Below are 16,623 nucleotides of genomic sequence, written 5' to 3' on the forward strand. Positions count from 1 at the left end.
AACCAGAATTCAGTGATGATATGAAGACATATTAAAAGATTACCAAATGAGTAATAAGCAAACATCACTCATTATTCTATGTCTTTCTGTGTTTTTGCTTTACCCAATATAGAGGAGCAAATTTCCTCCTGAGCCATTTTCAAATTTGTGGTGCAAAATGTGGAAAAAAAAAGAAATGGCCTTCATCTTAGTAAGCGTGTGTGGACTTATAAATGCTTCTGAATGTGTTGGGTTTTGTAAAAGAATGGTATACTTGGAAATGTTCCTCTCTTAAGCATCTTCAGCTTTAATACCTTACTGAAAAGCTGGAGACACAAGTTTTATTGTCAATACACCCATGGGCAGAATGCAATATAGTCTGATCACAAACAATTGAGATTTTCATAATTTCCTAGAACTGTTACCAATATCAGTGTTGCTTATCTATACTGTAATGTCTAGCAAGTCTACAAATAAAGAATATCTGGAATAGAAGCAGGATATGTTGTCAGAATGTTGCCTTGTTGTTATTTTTTTAATGGAAATATATTTCATGGACAAGAAAGGCAACCCCAAAGAAAAAGTGCAAGTAAATCATCACTTTCAGTTGAAAACTGGGTTTCGGATGCCAGTCAAAACTGAGGTGTTGGGCCACTTTTGGCGCAGAAGAGTTAAGGAACATATGAAAAAGAAAATGCTTGTGATCCCTAGGATGACCACACCTGAAATCAGTGTGCTGGTTACTGAATTCAGCTGGAAAGGAGGTCCATTTGGATGAGCTGCAGGAAGAACAAAAATGCACAGGTAGGGCCTGGTTAGAATCTTTCAGCAGTATCAAATACCTCTGTCAAACCATTAAAATATGCTATATACAGAATAATTACAAGTAGGAACAAAAACTGAAATGCAAAGGGGATACCTGTATGCTTAGGTAGCTTTTTTTTTTTTTTTTTTTTTTTTGATACCTAGTCATATCATGAGTAGGAATGCATCTTGAAACAGTTCATTAAAGGGAGAGCTTTGTTTTCAAGACAGGAAGGAGAGGTAGCTGCTTCAATGGGATCTAAATAGTTGACTGAGAAGTGAACAGACAGCTACTCAAGCTCCAAAGACAAGGTAGGTTGCTTTTGCCAGTGGGTCTAGCTTTTGAGTAAGAGGTGAGATGGCCCAATGAACCCCATTCCTCCTTATCTAAACTTGAACATCCTTTCCTAGCCATTAGCTACCGAGCTACATTAGGCCCTTTCAAATTTGAGCTACGAAACAAGCTGGACTGCACCATAATTACCATTTTGCTGTTCAACTCCTCTGCTGCCTGAGCAGATTTTACTGCTTATATCTGTATCTTCTGGCAACTGCAATGTTCTCTCACATTCATCTGTTACAGTAGTATACTTCCATTTCAGTTCCACTGTAGGGATTACAAGTCACTATGTTGGCAGGGCCAGGTACACAAATTAAATTGAGCATTCCAGATTCACCAACTGCTTTCTTTATAGCATGAGTATATACTAATATACTCATTTAAATGACAAAAAAAAGCCCAAAAGAAAAAACATTCCAGCTCAGTGCTTACTGAGCTGGAATCGTTCAGAAATCGTTCACCTACCCAGTTCTGCTGAACTCATATCAACCTGCTCTTTTGTGTTTCTTGGAATTCTGATTCACTTACCAAGCTCCGAATTGTTGGTTGGTGTCTCATCTGTACAAAAATATAAAAATGGGTGCATTGTATTTTAAAGATTTGTGCCTATTTCCCCCTGACACAAAACACAAAAAGCCAATGGTCCTAGCTCTATTTTCAAAACATATCAGCTATATTTGTAACAGCAACTGTTAATATGCCTGGCAGAATCAGGAGAGCAATACTAATGACTAGAAGTTTCTTCATTTTTAATGTAAGCACACCAAGCTACTTGGTATTCTGAGGCAACTCTCTTCCCACCTCAAAACACGCACACACAGCACACAAACCACTTACTCAAAAAGGTTCCCAATTCTATCTCTTTTAGTAAAATACAATCATCAGTACAATATTACATGCAGGTTTTTTCAGTGATAGCTATTACAGGAGTATCTTTATGGACAAGCTATTTTAACTCAAGTTTTTCAAGGGAAAATACATGACTGAAAAAATGACTACAAATGTGCCCTCTCCATGCACACTTTTCTCCTGACAGTAATAGAGTTACATTATATTCAGGGACATATTTTTATTTTGTCTCCACTTTTGGCTTTCTTACCCACTGTCCATCTCAAAACTACACTTCTTGTAATTGTTTCCTGCTTTTATGTTTTTTCAACTACAAGGCACAGCTCACCTGCCCATTTATTTTGAGCAGGTGCCTTGTAATTTTCAGTGAGACATCCATTAAAAGCTACGCAATTTCACCTTCAGAAGTAGTACCAACCTTGTTTCCATACCTAGAGACTAAAACATTTTCCTCTGTGTATTTCTCCTGCAATGACTTATTTTAGTTTAACAAGTAAGAAGAATGTTTCTCTGAAAAGAGCACAGTGTTAGAAACGAGAGCTCAGAAATATACAGGAGAATGACTTTGTCGTTTGTAGTAACATCATGTAATTACCCTGATAGGAACTGAGTAAACACTTTTGTTACCAGAACTACTGGTGAGCAGAGCAATGGGGAAAGCTCAAGAGGTGCTTCTACAGCCGTGCTGCAATGTTCAGGACCAGCCCAGGGAGTGATGCAACAGGAATGAAAAGGGATGTACAAGTCATATTAGGTGACTTGCCCAACACCACTCAGCACTCTGCAGCAGAGTTCAGAGCTGAATCTCACCTCTTGGAGCCTGGCCTGTCAAGCCATGCCTCCATCAGCAGGAGTGGGATGCTCCAAAAACATCCCACCGAGATTCAGAAGTCTGTAAAAAACATTAGCTCCATATCTCAACCAAGACACTTCAAAAATGATTACTTTCCCTTTTAGCCCTATTTGTGTTTCACTAGAAACCACGCAATAGGTTTCAACAAATGTTTTAAAAAATAGACTATAGTCTACTCTTACTTTTGGTTCACTACATATTCCTGGTCAGATCTTGGCTTATTTGAAATTACGCAGCATTAAAAGGTTATTAAAAGGTCTACAAACAGAACTCACAGCATTTGAATCAAAGTTGCATTACTTAACAGGGATTGCTTAGATAAGATGCTTAGATATCTTGTTTCCATTTCTTGACTAAGATAGCATTTCTCTAACAAATGCTTGCCTGGGCAAATTTTTCATTTATTTCCCATAGGCACTCACAGATGAAACTTTGAAATTCTTTTTACTTTTTCGTCAACTAATCAGATGACCACAGCATGGACACTCAATTGGAGACATGTATAATGCAGAAAAAAAATATTAGTTTCAATTACAGAAACGCTGATTATCATTCAGCATTTTCTGTTTTTCAAAATGGTTTCTCACTAGATGGGTCCTTACTCTGACAGGTCAGCTTTGTCTTTGTATATGTGGGGGCAAGCACATTTCATGCAAAAGAGGAAGGATTTTAGTTGCTTAATGGCAACTGCTGCAAATATCTGTAAGTAGAATTTAGGAGAAAAAAAGAAATTTACCTTCATTATGTTGTCAAAAGTGAAATATTTTTCTGATGTTTACATTTAGAGTTTTTCTTAAATCTCTGGGAATAAAAATGTAAATCTATGGAGTTTCACCTTTAATCTAAAAGAAATTCTGGCTTGCTCTGTTTAGAAATACGGTGTTTGACCTATTTTTTTCTCTATAGCTGAAGCCTAAGCACAGAATGTATTAGTTTTATACAGCACTGAAAAATGTTAAGATGAAGCTGGAAGAGTTGGTGAGTCGAAAGTGACAGTGAATATTCATTACCTGCCAAATCATTTATTTTTCCATATCTCCGACCTAACCTCAGAATTTAAATTGAGACATTGCACTTTGTACCTTAAATTCCACAATCTTCAGTGAAAAGTGACAGAAAAGGAAGTCAACCCACTGAGTTTGGACTTTTATAACAGCCTTACATGTATAATTGTATCCCATATTGATTCTACTGCAAATAGGGATGAACTGTATGAGAGCTGAACATAAATATTAGCCAAGTTTTTCTACCAAAATCTCCTATGGTATTAAAAAAATAAAAATAAATAAAACAGAAAACCCCATCCTGCTCCCCTATCCAAACCCCAAAGAGCCTCCTCTCCTCAGCATACACATGGAGAATCCTAGAGAATCCAGCCTTCGAGTCACTACAAATTCTCCAGAAACTGCCAGACACTTCCCCGGGTTTTGGAAATTCCTGCAATATATTAAAAAAAGGTCTTGCTCATTCCTACCGCTCCTTGTAATGATGGGGCCAGCAGAGATTACAGCATTGCCAGAGGTGCTCTGAGGGCTCCCAGTTGTTCTCATGCCAGCATCTGCATCTCTTCTTTCTCTGTGACTGCAAATCTGATCAGTTAATCAAAACAAATCACAGTTACTGAGTAGAACAGAATTATTGCCCCTCTGTGCTTCTAGTTTTAATGTAAGCTCTTTTATAAGGAATACTACAACTTTGATTTTATTTCTTAGTATGCATTAAATTACTTTGCAATAAAAACAGCTGTAACATTCCCTAAAAGTGCATCTTGTAAATGTCTGACTTCCAGTTGTATTTTGCCTCATTTCATTTAAAGAACAGCACAGCTGCCATGTACAAGATCCATCTTATGGCATATTAAATTTTCAGCAGTTAATTTCCCAAAGCTTTGTTTACAGTCAGTTTTCCCAGTAAATGTGTTTTGCCTGACTAGGGATACAAAAGCAGCTATAGTCACTATTCTAATAAACTTCTGAAGTTACAGCTCACACACTTTCCAGGAAGTTCGAAAGAGTAAACATACAACAATCCATATCAAAATGATCCTCAACACTATGATCTGGAACTTATCTTTGACTAAGATGTCTAACTTTTTCACTTTTCTTAACCTTGAGCATTGAAATAAGAGCATTTATGGAATTGTAAACCTTCAGAATGTAGGTTCAATAGAAACAGTAGGTTATTTAAAATAATATATAAAACGTGAAAAACATAATAAGGTGATAACATCTTAAAATTCTAAATGAAAAGTCTTTCAGTAGAGTAAGATACCACCTTCTGAAGATATCAGTACCGAATATTCCATGTTTATTCAAATGTTTTGTTTTCCCAAATATGTTTGTTAATCCTAATGTTCCTAAAATGGAGCAATATTTGAACTGACACACCCTTGTGAACTTTTAAGTTCAACAAAAGAACAACTTCTAAACTGTAAAAGTTGCAATTAACCGTAGGGAAAGTATGAAGAATTTTCTTCACTATCAGAATTACTATCAAATTTTCCTTGTCAGGATCACAACAACACTTAATACACCTCAATTAGTAGTTTCCATTATTCCAAGATATTTACATTCAACTGCTGTGATTGGGCGTACCTTGCTTTTCAGGTGCTATGCTACGAATATCAGCTTTTAAGCTATTCCAGAGTGGTTACTTCAGACATGAGAAAGGCATCTCTCCTTCAGGCTCTGAAAGTCACCTTCGACTCTGGAAGTCACCCTCCTTTTGGTTCACCCAAGCAACCTTTGCATTTGGATGCAGCTTCCCTTCACCGAACTTACTGGCACAAGAAAGGGACAGTCATCTGCTCTGCACAGCTTTGTCACACAGTGAAGGAAGACCGTAGACATCTTCTGGTTCTTGTGCTTCACAAAGCGGAACACCTCGAAGGAAAAACGGCCCATTTGGCTCTTCCCATTTTCAATTATAGTTGTCTGTGGGTCCTTGTCACAGCTAAATTTTGTAGAGAAGATTAAAACTAGACGAGCACTTAGATCATTGCTTTTTCAAGCCAGTAGCTGAGAGGTAACTTTCATAGCAAATAGCCATAGCATGCTATATATGGGCAGCTATGATCACTTGGTTTAGGCAGTACAACGCTTGCTGAAATACATTGCTGCCAAACAGTCCAGTTTTGCTTTGCAACATGACAGCTACAACCAAGGAACCACTTAATTCCAGTGCCCAAAGAAATTTGAGATCTGAAGCAAAAACCAATCAGATATGCTAACTGGTATAGACAGATAACCCCAATTTAAGTGGTATCTCCAGTAATTGCTATTGATGAGATTTAAGCTGAGATACTGTTAGGATGCTATTTATGTTTTCCAAAAATCCAATACAAGGAAATATATTATTAGTGGAAGTTGCAGCAGAAGCATATATTTGTCTTTAATCATTTACTTGCATGCTTTCCTGAACTGGTGTCTGTGATGTTTTACATATTTGTCATCCACTCTGCGAGGGTACCTATCAACCTGCCTTTGGCAAAATTAAGATACATTTTAATAAAACACCATTTAGTTTGGAGGTTCTTAGGGTCTCTAGTAGACCTATAGTAGAGCTCTTTTCATAATTCTCATGACTGTGCACTTGTTTGATGTGTAAGTTCACAAACACAGTATGTTCTGATCTTGTCTGTAAGCACAATCCTGAAGCCTCTCAGTTAATATGGCTCAAGTTTCCAAATAGTTTAGAACACTACCAAAGGGATTTGCAACTGATTTCAAAGTCTGTTTACACAAGACCCACCTGAAGAAAAGGTCATATCGGAGATCATCACTAGGATTACCAGACGGAGTGGTGTAGCAGTAGTCCATCAAAACATTCCACCTGCACAAGAAACACAGAAATAAATGACCAGGAAACAGAATGGTAAAGGCAGAGGTGCAGAGTCAGGGAGGAAAGACTAAAACGCAGAAGAGGCAGGTATACAGACCGATAATGCAGACTGTTACATTGAAGCCAGTTGTTATATTTAACATTCTGCATTCCCACTACATCCTCCTCCCCCCCTTTTTTTTTTTTTTTTTTTTTTTTTAACTCCTGACCTACCAAACTAAGCCACATACAGCATAGCAGCAGAATGATGCAAGTCAAACGATCTGGTTTCATTCAAGACAAACATCATGCAGTTCTTTCTAACAGTCTACTTGTTATCCACGTCTTTACAGAAGTCATGACCGTGCAGGACCAGAAATCAAGACTCTCCTGCTTTTAAAAGCTCATGAGTTTCTTCTTTGGTCATGCAGAATCTCTCATAAAGCACAGGAATGAGAGATTTAAAACATAGTTCAGGAAAACATTCATAAAGAGCAAGATATGAGGTAAGATATGCATTCGGCTTGAAGAACATATTTCCTTTGGCCAAGGGAAACAATCAACAAACACAAGCCACACTTTTAACCTGCAAAAGGCTGTGAGAAAAGACAACTATATATCTGATTTCTATCAGATAATAAATTTACAATCCCGAGAGCTGAAAAACTGGCAAGGCAAGAAATAGCTTCCCCTATGGTACCTGCCATCAAGGTTAGTTGCTCTCACAGCTGCATATATTTTGGTTTTCAAAGGTAAACCCGCACTTGGGATAAGGAGTTGCTGGCTGTAGGTTGAATCCTGAAAAACAAACATTGTCTCAGCGTACCAGAAATCGCAGTGTGACAATGGAGGGGTACCTTTAAACCAAAGTCCTGTCTGATTTTCTTGACCTTTTATAACAGGATTGTCATTTACTTTCTTCTCCTTATAGGAAGGAGCAAAGAACAGTGCACAAAGATCTTCCTGCAAGCTTGTCTGTAAAGATCATCACCACCTGACTGACCTTACCCTACACAACTGTTTTGGAGAAACTGTCTATTTATGATTGCATTAAGTGGTTTTATCATTTTATTAAGAGCCCTTCATGAAGAGGTCATTGCAAGGTATCACCTGGTATGTACCCCGCTGCCTAAACAGCAGCTGATGCATTTTCTAAAGGAGTAGCTTGATTGGGCTGACACACAGAGCCCTTTGTCAAGAAAGGTTATTATGGTCTTTTTATTAACTGAAGACCATAACTCCTTTGGAGTTTGATCGTCTCAAGCTGTAGGAGAATAGACATATTCTGATCACTGAAATGTAGCTGTCATGGAAGTTGGCTTGTTGAGGGTTTTAAATAACAAGATACATTCATTTACATTTTAAGAATGAAAAAAAAACACCCCACAGTTCCAAGAAAACTGCACAGAGCAGTGGGCACAAATACATACTGTTTGTTTTTATTATGCTCTGACACAGAATGTCCTTTTTTGGTCCTATATGGAATCACTAATGCCACTCCTAGCAATAACCTACAGAGGTCATGAAACAAATCTGGAGCAACACACATAGTTCAGCATATCAAAATTCACTTACAGGTAATGGCACTTAAATCGGTTGCTATTCCAGAAAGTGTAGAGAACCAGCATGTTGAGAAAGGCTTCCCATAAGAGGCCAAAGCACTCGAGACATAACAAAAATTTGCAAAGCTGGATTTTGAAAGTGCCACCGTAAAGCCAGGTTCAGTGTGGCAGGCAAAACCACCTCAGCATTGAAGGCCTGGGAAGCCACATTTGCACACACTGCCCAACTCTGTGACACAGGGGAGGTCATCTCTTTAAAAGAGCACATCCACCACTTCAAGCTGCCAGCTTTGTCAATACTGGTCATATTAGGAAAACACCTACTAGCCGAGTAGATAATATGACTCAAATCAGAACAAAAAAAGCATCATTATTAATATTCAACTTGTAATTTCACTGGAATCGAGTGAAAAATTTATCTTTTCAGCTGGTAAGTGAGAAACAAATTCACTTTTTCCAGTGCAAATATCAACATCATTTTTAGCCCAGTGTTTGCAAAATAAGGGCCTGAAGGGCACCAAACAAACAGTGGTCAATTCTCATACTTGCACAGAAATTTGGCAGCCCCCTCCCTCCTCTATCTTTTTGCCTACAGGTTTGTTTAAGAATGAGAGAAATATGATCTTTATTTTAACACATTATAGGTTGTTATTCAGCACTCTGTTCTGTCAAACAAACATGATTTTTTAAAAACATGCCTTTGGAAAATGTCCTATTATAATATTTATAGCTCATTATATTCAAAGTATAAAGCATTGACTTTTAAATCAGTTGCATGAATTATAACTAAACATCATGATGGCATGAATAATAATGCAAAAAAAATCGGATCCATAATTTACAAAAAATGTTGCTTGACAGATTGAAAAATTGATATTTAAATCAGGTTTTTAAAATGTATGAATAAAAATTTTAATCAACACCAAAATATCATTTCAGGGATTAATGTTGCCGTTAAGCAGAGGTCCGTGCATTTTTCATGTTCTACTGTCACCATTCCTATTCATATAATAAAAGTTTATAAAATAATGCATTTTCAAGTTAAATTATCTAAAAAGGTGAGAGGGAATTGATATTTTATAGCTATTATTAACATCTTTGACCCTTAAAACCGTGAAAAATCATGCAATGAGGTAGCATGTACAGCATGCTATAGATTTGGAATGAATCCCACCTCCCCCACTAAAATTACAAATGATCAAAACGCTCATGAGGCTGGAGCATAAAAGTACTCCAGCAAAAGTACTACAGTTTACTGCTAATGGAATAGAAGTCTAGAATTATTATTATTATTATTATTATTTACAGAACTGTACAGAGAGTAGTCTCTAGATTAGTATTGCGTACCTCTACAAATACACAGGAATGTGAACACAGGCATTCAAACATACATATACACGCACACACACACTGTGAGAGAATACATGCAAACACCACAAATAAACTCTGAAGCACAAATATTATTGCAACTGATTAAGGCTCTGGCTTTTCAGGTCCCAGTACCACGTAAACAAATAGAGGAACTGCATAAATTCAGAACAAAGACTCATCCTCAAAAGCCATCGGTAAGAATACAAGACAACAGACACAAACAAACAAAAAGGAAAATTGAACTCAAAAATGAGAGATACCTGCATGAAAGGCCTGATTCTTCATGGGAAGAGTGGGAGGGGAATAGCACATAATGAAGAGGAGGGTAAATTCTGTTTTGCTAATCCAACTTCCATAGTACTGTGTTTTATACTCACATTGTAAAGCAACAAATTCAAAGTGCTGATAAATGTACCATTGTTCTCTCTCACGGAAATAGCAGCTGATGACCTATAACAGAATTAGAAAACAAGCTACCAAAAATTTAAATATATATATATTTTATGTTTGCATTTACATAACTTCAGTGGGTTTCATTGTTAAAAAATTCCACAAGCCATATCACAAGGAGCTAATTTGTGTGTTTATGTTAAGAAAAAAAAAAAGAAATGGGAATTTATAGTGGAAATACTGTCAGAACCTTAAATATGGGGCAAGTAGCATATACTGCTGAAAGCATAAATCAGAAAAATAATTAGCAGAGCGATACAAGCAGAGGTGACAAAAAGAAACTCATTTTCCATGACGTAGAATGACTGCTCATGAAAAATATTCCATTTTGCGCTCCATATTCATATGGAATTTCCATCTGTTTGCTGCTACCATTCTGTCACCAGAACACCAGAATTTTAAGGGAAGTTTTACATTAAGTTAAGCACCAGATTCTTTCACTGCTTTCCCCCTCCCATTGTTACAAGGGGAAATATCAGTATGTTGATAATAATGCCATGGCATGCATATATTTAGGTGCAGATGCATACGCCTATACGGGCTTACGTTCATATGGGAACAAAACATATAGGAATGAGAACTACACTTACGAAGCTAGCTGGGTGTTGTTAACCAGGTACTCCAGTGGATAGCTACAGCTAAATTTGTACAGAAGCCCAGGTAAGTAGCTGATAATCGTTGGTGGGTCTGGCGTATCTATATAGCCTGAAACATTACCTATCTGTACCACTGAGATATTCCCATAGGCATTGACACCTCGAGCTGATGATACCTATTGAGGGAGAGAGAAGATAAATATTAACAGAAAGCTAAGCACAGAATATGTGTTGCCCAAAAAAGGGCTGATGCTTTAATTCATAGTTCACACAGAGATAAGTTTAGGAAACCCTTCAGAAGCTAATTTGATTTGCTAACATCAAATTCTCTGGGTTCCGTTTCTCATCTCTCCAGGATCAAGAATTCCTAAGCATTCTCAATTGATTCCCAAAACTTACTGGGAAAAGCTTAATGAACATTTCTCTTCTGGTTAAAAAATTGATTTTTCCATGGTTGAAGAATGATAGCTTGAAACAGGCTTCCATGTGCAACAAAGTTCTTGCACTAATAATGTTATTCACAGAAACAGTACTTTGATCACTCTTGATATTTTTATTTTTGATACATCAAAATCACTATATTTTATAAACAAATACCAGGCAAACAGCTGAACTTCAGGTCTCTGTGTCTATTTTATACATGTCTAATAAACTGCTTGCAAAGAAATGCAATAGTTGAAAGCCAAATTTTTAATATACACTCAGATAATGCCTTATTTGAAGTTGCCAACAAAAGCTTAATTCGGTTACCTGTTCTCATTATACCTGAGGACACCTGTGCTCAATTCAGCAGTAGCAAGCTCGTTTCAGTAAGATACTCCAATGTGGTAGACCTCTGGATACCTGTGCTATTCCACATCCCTCAGGAACAGGACACAGCTCACCAGAATTTCCAGAAAACACAAGAACACCCTGTCCTCCAGCTCACACCTGGCCCCACTCCATCTACAACTACTGCTCTGAAAACAGCACTGCAGTGGTGGGGGCATTCAGCAAATAAACATGTCCCAAATTACATCCCCATGAGAAAGTGAGAAAGTACATGATGGAACTTCTTCTGTAGCACTTCTCTTGAATAACTGTATAAGCTGAGCTAGCGTTTTTAACAGCCTTCAAATACAGTTTCTTAACCTTGGAAAAACATGCTATCGTGGAAGAATCATTCTGAGGTGTACATGAATCGTAACATTTGCAACCGAATAGCACTAGATACATATCAGGCATTCGGATTTTTTTGATTTTTAAATAAATTAAGTAAATAAAAACACACAGAGAACTCCTAGGATCTGTCCTTTTCTTAAGGAACAGTGTAGAGCATTTAGTAAAATTGACTACAGCTCTATATAGGTTTCCTCCACTTGCACATAAATAAGAATTTGTGTCTGCCATATTACAGACCCAGGTTTTATCCTCAGTTCTGTCTGAAAATTAACTCTCCTTCCATCAAAGTAAGGAAAAAGTAAAAGGGTCTTTGCTGTGAGACATAGCCAAAAATGTTTGTAATACCTCAGTCTGCAGAAACTGAAGGGAAAGCCTTTCGGCTCCTTCATCTTCTGCTTGTGGCACAGCATGCATAAGATGAGGGAGAAGAGGAGGAAAATCTGTTTTATTTTTAGCAGCTGCTCCACTGTCTGGTATGCTCTGAAGTCTGCTGGGGCCTCACAGGGAGCTCCGATTACTTGGACTGAAGTTTTTGTTTGTTTGTTTGAAATAGCACTCTCTTATAATTAAGTAGAAAATTCCAGGAGTTTACTGCGCAGCCAACTCCAAGGGGACATCAAAAGGTTCCTGCTTGTCACACTTTTCTACTCAAAGTCATGGGGCTTTTACAGCCTTTCAGAGAAACTGGGGATAAGAAAGAATGTTGAACTATCTGAACTAATATTTGTGGAAATTTTAAAAGAAAGTTCATTCTGAGACACAGTGCAACACAGTGCAACATGGAACATTTCAGCCCAGTTTGACATAGTTTTAGCATCTTAGAGCAAGCAGTTTCTTGTGAAAAGTGGCAGGTATCTAACTTTGACTACAAATTCCAGCTAGAATAAGTCATAAAAAATAATTTATTTTTATACTTGCAAGTTTTTGATAGATACTTTGATACAAGACATCACTGTTTGTACAGTGTGATGTACACACAAACTGTACAATCAGCCCCCTCCTTTGGTTTAGGAGGGTTTTTTTGGTATTCGTGGTGATATTTGTTCACTGAAGGAAATGCAATTACACTGGTATGAAACAGACATCGGAAGTCAGTTTCTGGAACAGATTCTGGCTCTAAAAATTCATTTACAGATAAAGATCAGATTTGGTCATTAGCAGTATAAAGACATTTGTTATTAGCACATTAAGCAGCAATATAAATGCAGACACTGAAGTCACACCACCAGGCAAAAGACCTCAGCACAGATGGCGGCAGTGCACAAGCACAAAGGATCAGAGCTGAACATATAAATCCAAAATTTCAGCTCTGCTTTTTGGTGTTTTTGTCATGAATCAAGTGAATGGGTTGGATCACACTTAGTGTTTTTGCCAAACAAAATTAGAATTTTATTCAAAATTTCCTATTTTTTCTAAGCCATCCTGAGCTGAGGCCTTATGTGGAGGTGCACGACCACACAGGGCTCCTAGCAGTGATGCCTGCAGTCAGCCTTCGCCCTAGCAGTGTTGGATATCTGGCCAGATTAACTCTGTCCTCTGTGATATTCAACCCAAAATCAATGCCTTACCACAGGCAGCAGATCTCTCAAGAGGGCCCTCTCACAGAGAATGGAAATGGGCACCTTAGTACCCTATTAACTAACCCACTCTTAAAAATACTGTTTTCATTTTCTACATAGTTATTTGAAACATTTTGGCAAAGTTAAAAATGCTCAGCAAAAGTTTAGATGTTGAAGAAAAAAATAATAATTTCCCCAAAATTTAATACAATGAAAACCACACTTTCTAATGAGGGTAAATTTATCTCCTATCATATCTTTTAATTAGTAACCAAGATTATACAGTATCTTTTTCTCCTTTTTTTGACACATGCAATATATTGCAAACTGAACAAGACCACGCAAGCATCTGTAAAAGATACAGTGCTGTCAGGGCACACACTCAACCCTGTGCAGAGAGCAAAGCTACAATTTCACTTGGATCTCGCCTTACCACTAAAGTATTTCCGCAGGATTCCAAAGTACTCAGATTGATGATGAAAATGACCACTGCTGGAAAGGTGTTGTTATTGATGAACCCCCTGCAGTGAGCATCCCCATGTTTCCCATTCAGTGCCAAATCTGTTTCAGAATAACCGGAAAAGAGAACTGTGCAAAAATTTATCTTCATAGTAATTGTCTGTACTCCACAGAAAACATTGATATCTCGTTCAGCTGCAAGAAAAATACAAGAAAACACATTGTGAGGAGATGTATTTTGGCTAATTAGCACAGAATGGCTGTAGCAGTATTTTTGTAACTGCTGCAGAAATCACTTTTTCGACCTCAGTGGCAGCAATATCAGAAAATAAAGGTCAAAATCACATGATTCTGAAAAGGAAAAGCAGATTTATTTGGCTGTACAACTTCACTAAAGAAAAAAAAAAACAGAAGTAAAATATGGCAACTTAGTCTACTGCGCAACAAAACTATTTCTCCCAAATTCCCCACCAGCTCATTCAACTGCACATCCATAAACCGAAGCAGTGCAGCAGAGGGGAAAACACAAGGGGTTACATATTTGGAGTTTGACTGAACAGCCCCCTTCTGAAACAGTAATTCCGAGAAGCCTGGAGAACCTCAGGAGGTTGAGCCCTGCCTTCCAGCACAGCCCTGCCAGCACCGGGCATCGAAGCTGCACACGAAGCTTCTCTGAGGTTGTCTGGAGTCCACCATCGTCTCAGGTGATACAGGCTTTGAAGTACAATCAACAGCGTATCAGAGCAATTTATTGTGGTATCTTCAAAGGTTTTTTCTTCTTTTTAAGAACTATCATCTTTAGCTCCAATAAAAAAAACAGTTGGCTTTTGAAAGACAATGATCAATACTATAAAGTGCCTTGCAATCTTTCATTCTGTACATTATGACAGCATAAAAGACCTAAAAAAATAGCAATTATTACAACTGGTCAATTTTTCAACAACGTTAAACACTTTTTCAATTAGAAGTTGGCTTTTTTATTTGACGATTCTGAAGACTGTCATAGCAGTCTACAAATACTTGAATGGAAAACTGAAAGCATCACATTAGGATATAGGAGCAAAATGACAATTTGTCTAGCTATAGAACAAGATAAAGTAGATTTATTCAAAAATCTTTCTTTTTTTGTCTTTAGATGATGAGGGTGGTTTTGTTTTTTGTTTGTTTGTTTTGGTTTAGCTTCACTTCTCCTTGTGCTCTACGAAGTGACATATTTCATTGGGTTAAACACAGGCATTGCTCCTTTATATAACAACTCATTTACTGCACCTGCTCAAAAACTGAGTGCTATTAAAAGTGGCAGAACAACTTCAGCCAATACCATACCATCAAACCTGCTGAAATTAATTGTTTTGCTGCATAGCCACAGCAGAGAGGAAACAAAGGCTCCATTACAACCAAGGGGCTCTCTTCCATCATAGAGGAGCATGAGCATTTTAATTTATACAGCTTTAATGGGGGCATCAAAGCCAAACCAAGTACACGAAATAACTGGGCAAACTCTCTTCTGAGATACTGTGGTCTTAAACATTGTCTCTAGTACCCTTCTGCTCCAATTTACCTTCAGAGAGTAAAGCAGGCTTCAAATGATTCAGCAGGAAATTCTCCTGATTTGTACATATATATAATACAATTCACCTAAGGTATAAGGGTTAAGAAGCCACATGCTTTGGTATCCACTATAAGGAGACTGCCATAACAACCTCATGATATTATGATCAGAGAGACAGAAGAGGAAAAAACATGGTAAAGGGAATGTGTCCTTACTGAATCTGAACCACCGCACAAACAGTCAGATAGTAACACATTGCAAATCGGAAGGGAAGAATTCTATGGGTCTAGGAGTGATATAAAGTAGCCCACAATTTTTTAAACTCACTTCAAACCCTTTGAAAAGAAGAATATTACTTTACTGCTAAGGTACCATTACCACTTGCAAAATTCTTTGACACTAAGAGCATTGAGACCACACACGCGATAAAAATCAACCTCCGCTCTATGCAAGAGGAAAGTCACTGTACCAGACGGTACCTTTTCCCCTACCACTCTACAAGGGAGTGCTGCTGTTGAATTTGTCAATTCTGCAACTCAAAAACACACAGCATTTGTTCAGAAGTGCACCTGAAACCAGATGCAAACAGAAATAACATCACATCATTAGATATTAAAAAAGGTCTTGCTCGCTTCTCTTGAATTAAAAATTCCTCCTGTATGAGTTTAAATGAAAATACTTGGATTCTGTCCATGAACACTTCTTTTCTAAGTAGCAGGTTAGGTCACGCAGCTCAGGTTTGACAGGGCCTTAAGGGCAGCAGCCTCCTTGTCACAGCAGTGCGTAAGGACAAAGCACTCTGCCTCTTTCTGATGCAATCCAACACAAAACACCATGTTCACAAGGCACCTGAGGTAACAGAGGTCCTGTGGGATTAAGAGACTCATGGCAACATCAGCAGACAAGCCTGTTGCCCACTCCTGTTCTGCTTCCCCTCCACACATTGCCAAGGATTGCTCCCCATCTAGCAGAGGATCTGACAACAGCTCTTCAGAGCATTGGGCAACTCTTTTGGTTAAATCCTTCGGGCAAAGATACATAGTTCAAAATCAGCTTTCTGCTCTATGTGAGTCTCCTCTTGGATCGAACCACTGCTTTGATAGTAAATTAAAACGTGGTGGATGTGCAAAATTTACAGCGAGGGCCCCATGAATAAAATCACTGGGTTTCCCTATCTGAAGGCAGCCACGCTGCAATAGTTCTGCTCTTCCAAACCATTCCAATATTAATGCTTTTACTGCGAAGCAGAACTAGAGCCAAATTAACAAC

The 16,623-nt window shown here is 37.8% G+C and overlaps 1 protein-coding gene across 1 annotated transcript in view; it reads right to left on the minus strand.

Annotated features, from left to right (window-relative positions):
- Positions 1-303: 303 nt before the first annotated feature.
- The window catches only part of ZPLD1 (zona pellucida like domain containing 1), a 28,380-nt gene continuing 12,060 nt past the window's right edge, over positions 304-16,623 (minus strand). The window contains exons 3-11 of the mRNA XM_010216873.2: positions 13,777-13,997; positions 10,618-10,799; positions 9,955-10,027; positions 7,345-7,442; positions 6,576-6,656; positions 5,606-5,777; positions 4,300-4,414; positions 1,652-1,681; positions 304-758 (exon numbers count right to left, since the gene is read on the minus strand). Of these exons, the coding sequence (XP_010215175.1) occupies positions 583-758; positions 1,652-1,681; positions 4,300-4,414; positions 5,606-5,777; positions 6,576-6,656; positions 7,345-7,442; positions 9,955-10,027; positions 10,618-10,799; positions 13,777-13,997 (1,148 nt within the window). The 3' untranslated portion in view covers positions 304-582. The remainder of the gene's footprint in view (positions 759-1,651; positions 1,682-4,299; positions 4,415-5,605; positions 5,778-6,575; positions 6,657-7,344; positions 7,443-9,954; positions 10,028-10,617; positions 10,800-13,776; positions 13,998-16,623) is intronic.

The sequence above is a fragment of the Tinamus guttatus genome, unplaced genomic scaffold (genome assembly GCF_059628265.1).
Source record: "Tinamus guttatus ecotype Peru unplaced genomic scaffold, ASM5962826v1 Tinamus_guttatus_pri_ptg000035l, whole genome shotgun sequence".
In the NCBI taxonomy this organism is placed as follows: domain Eukaryota; kingdom Metazoa; phylum Chordata; class Aves; order Tinamiformes; family Tinamidae; genus Tinamus; species Tinamus guttatus.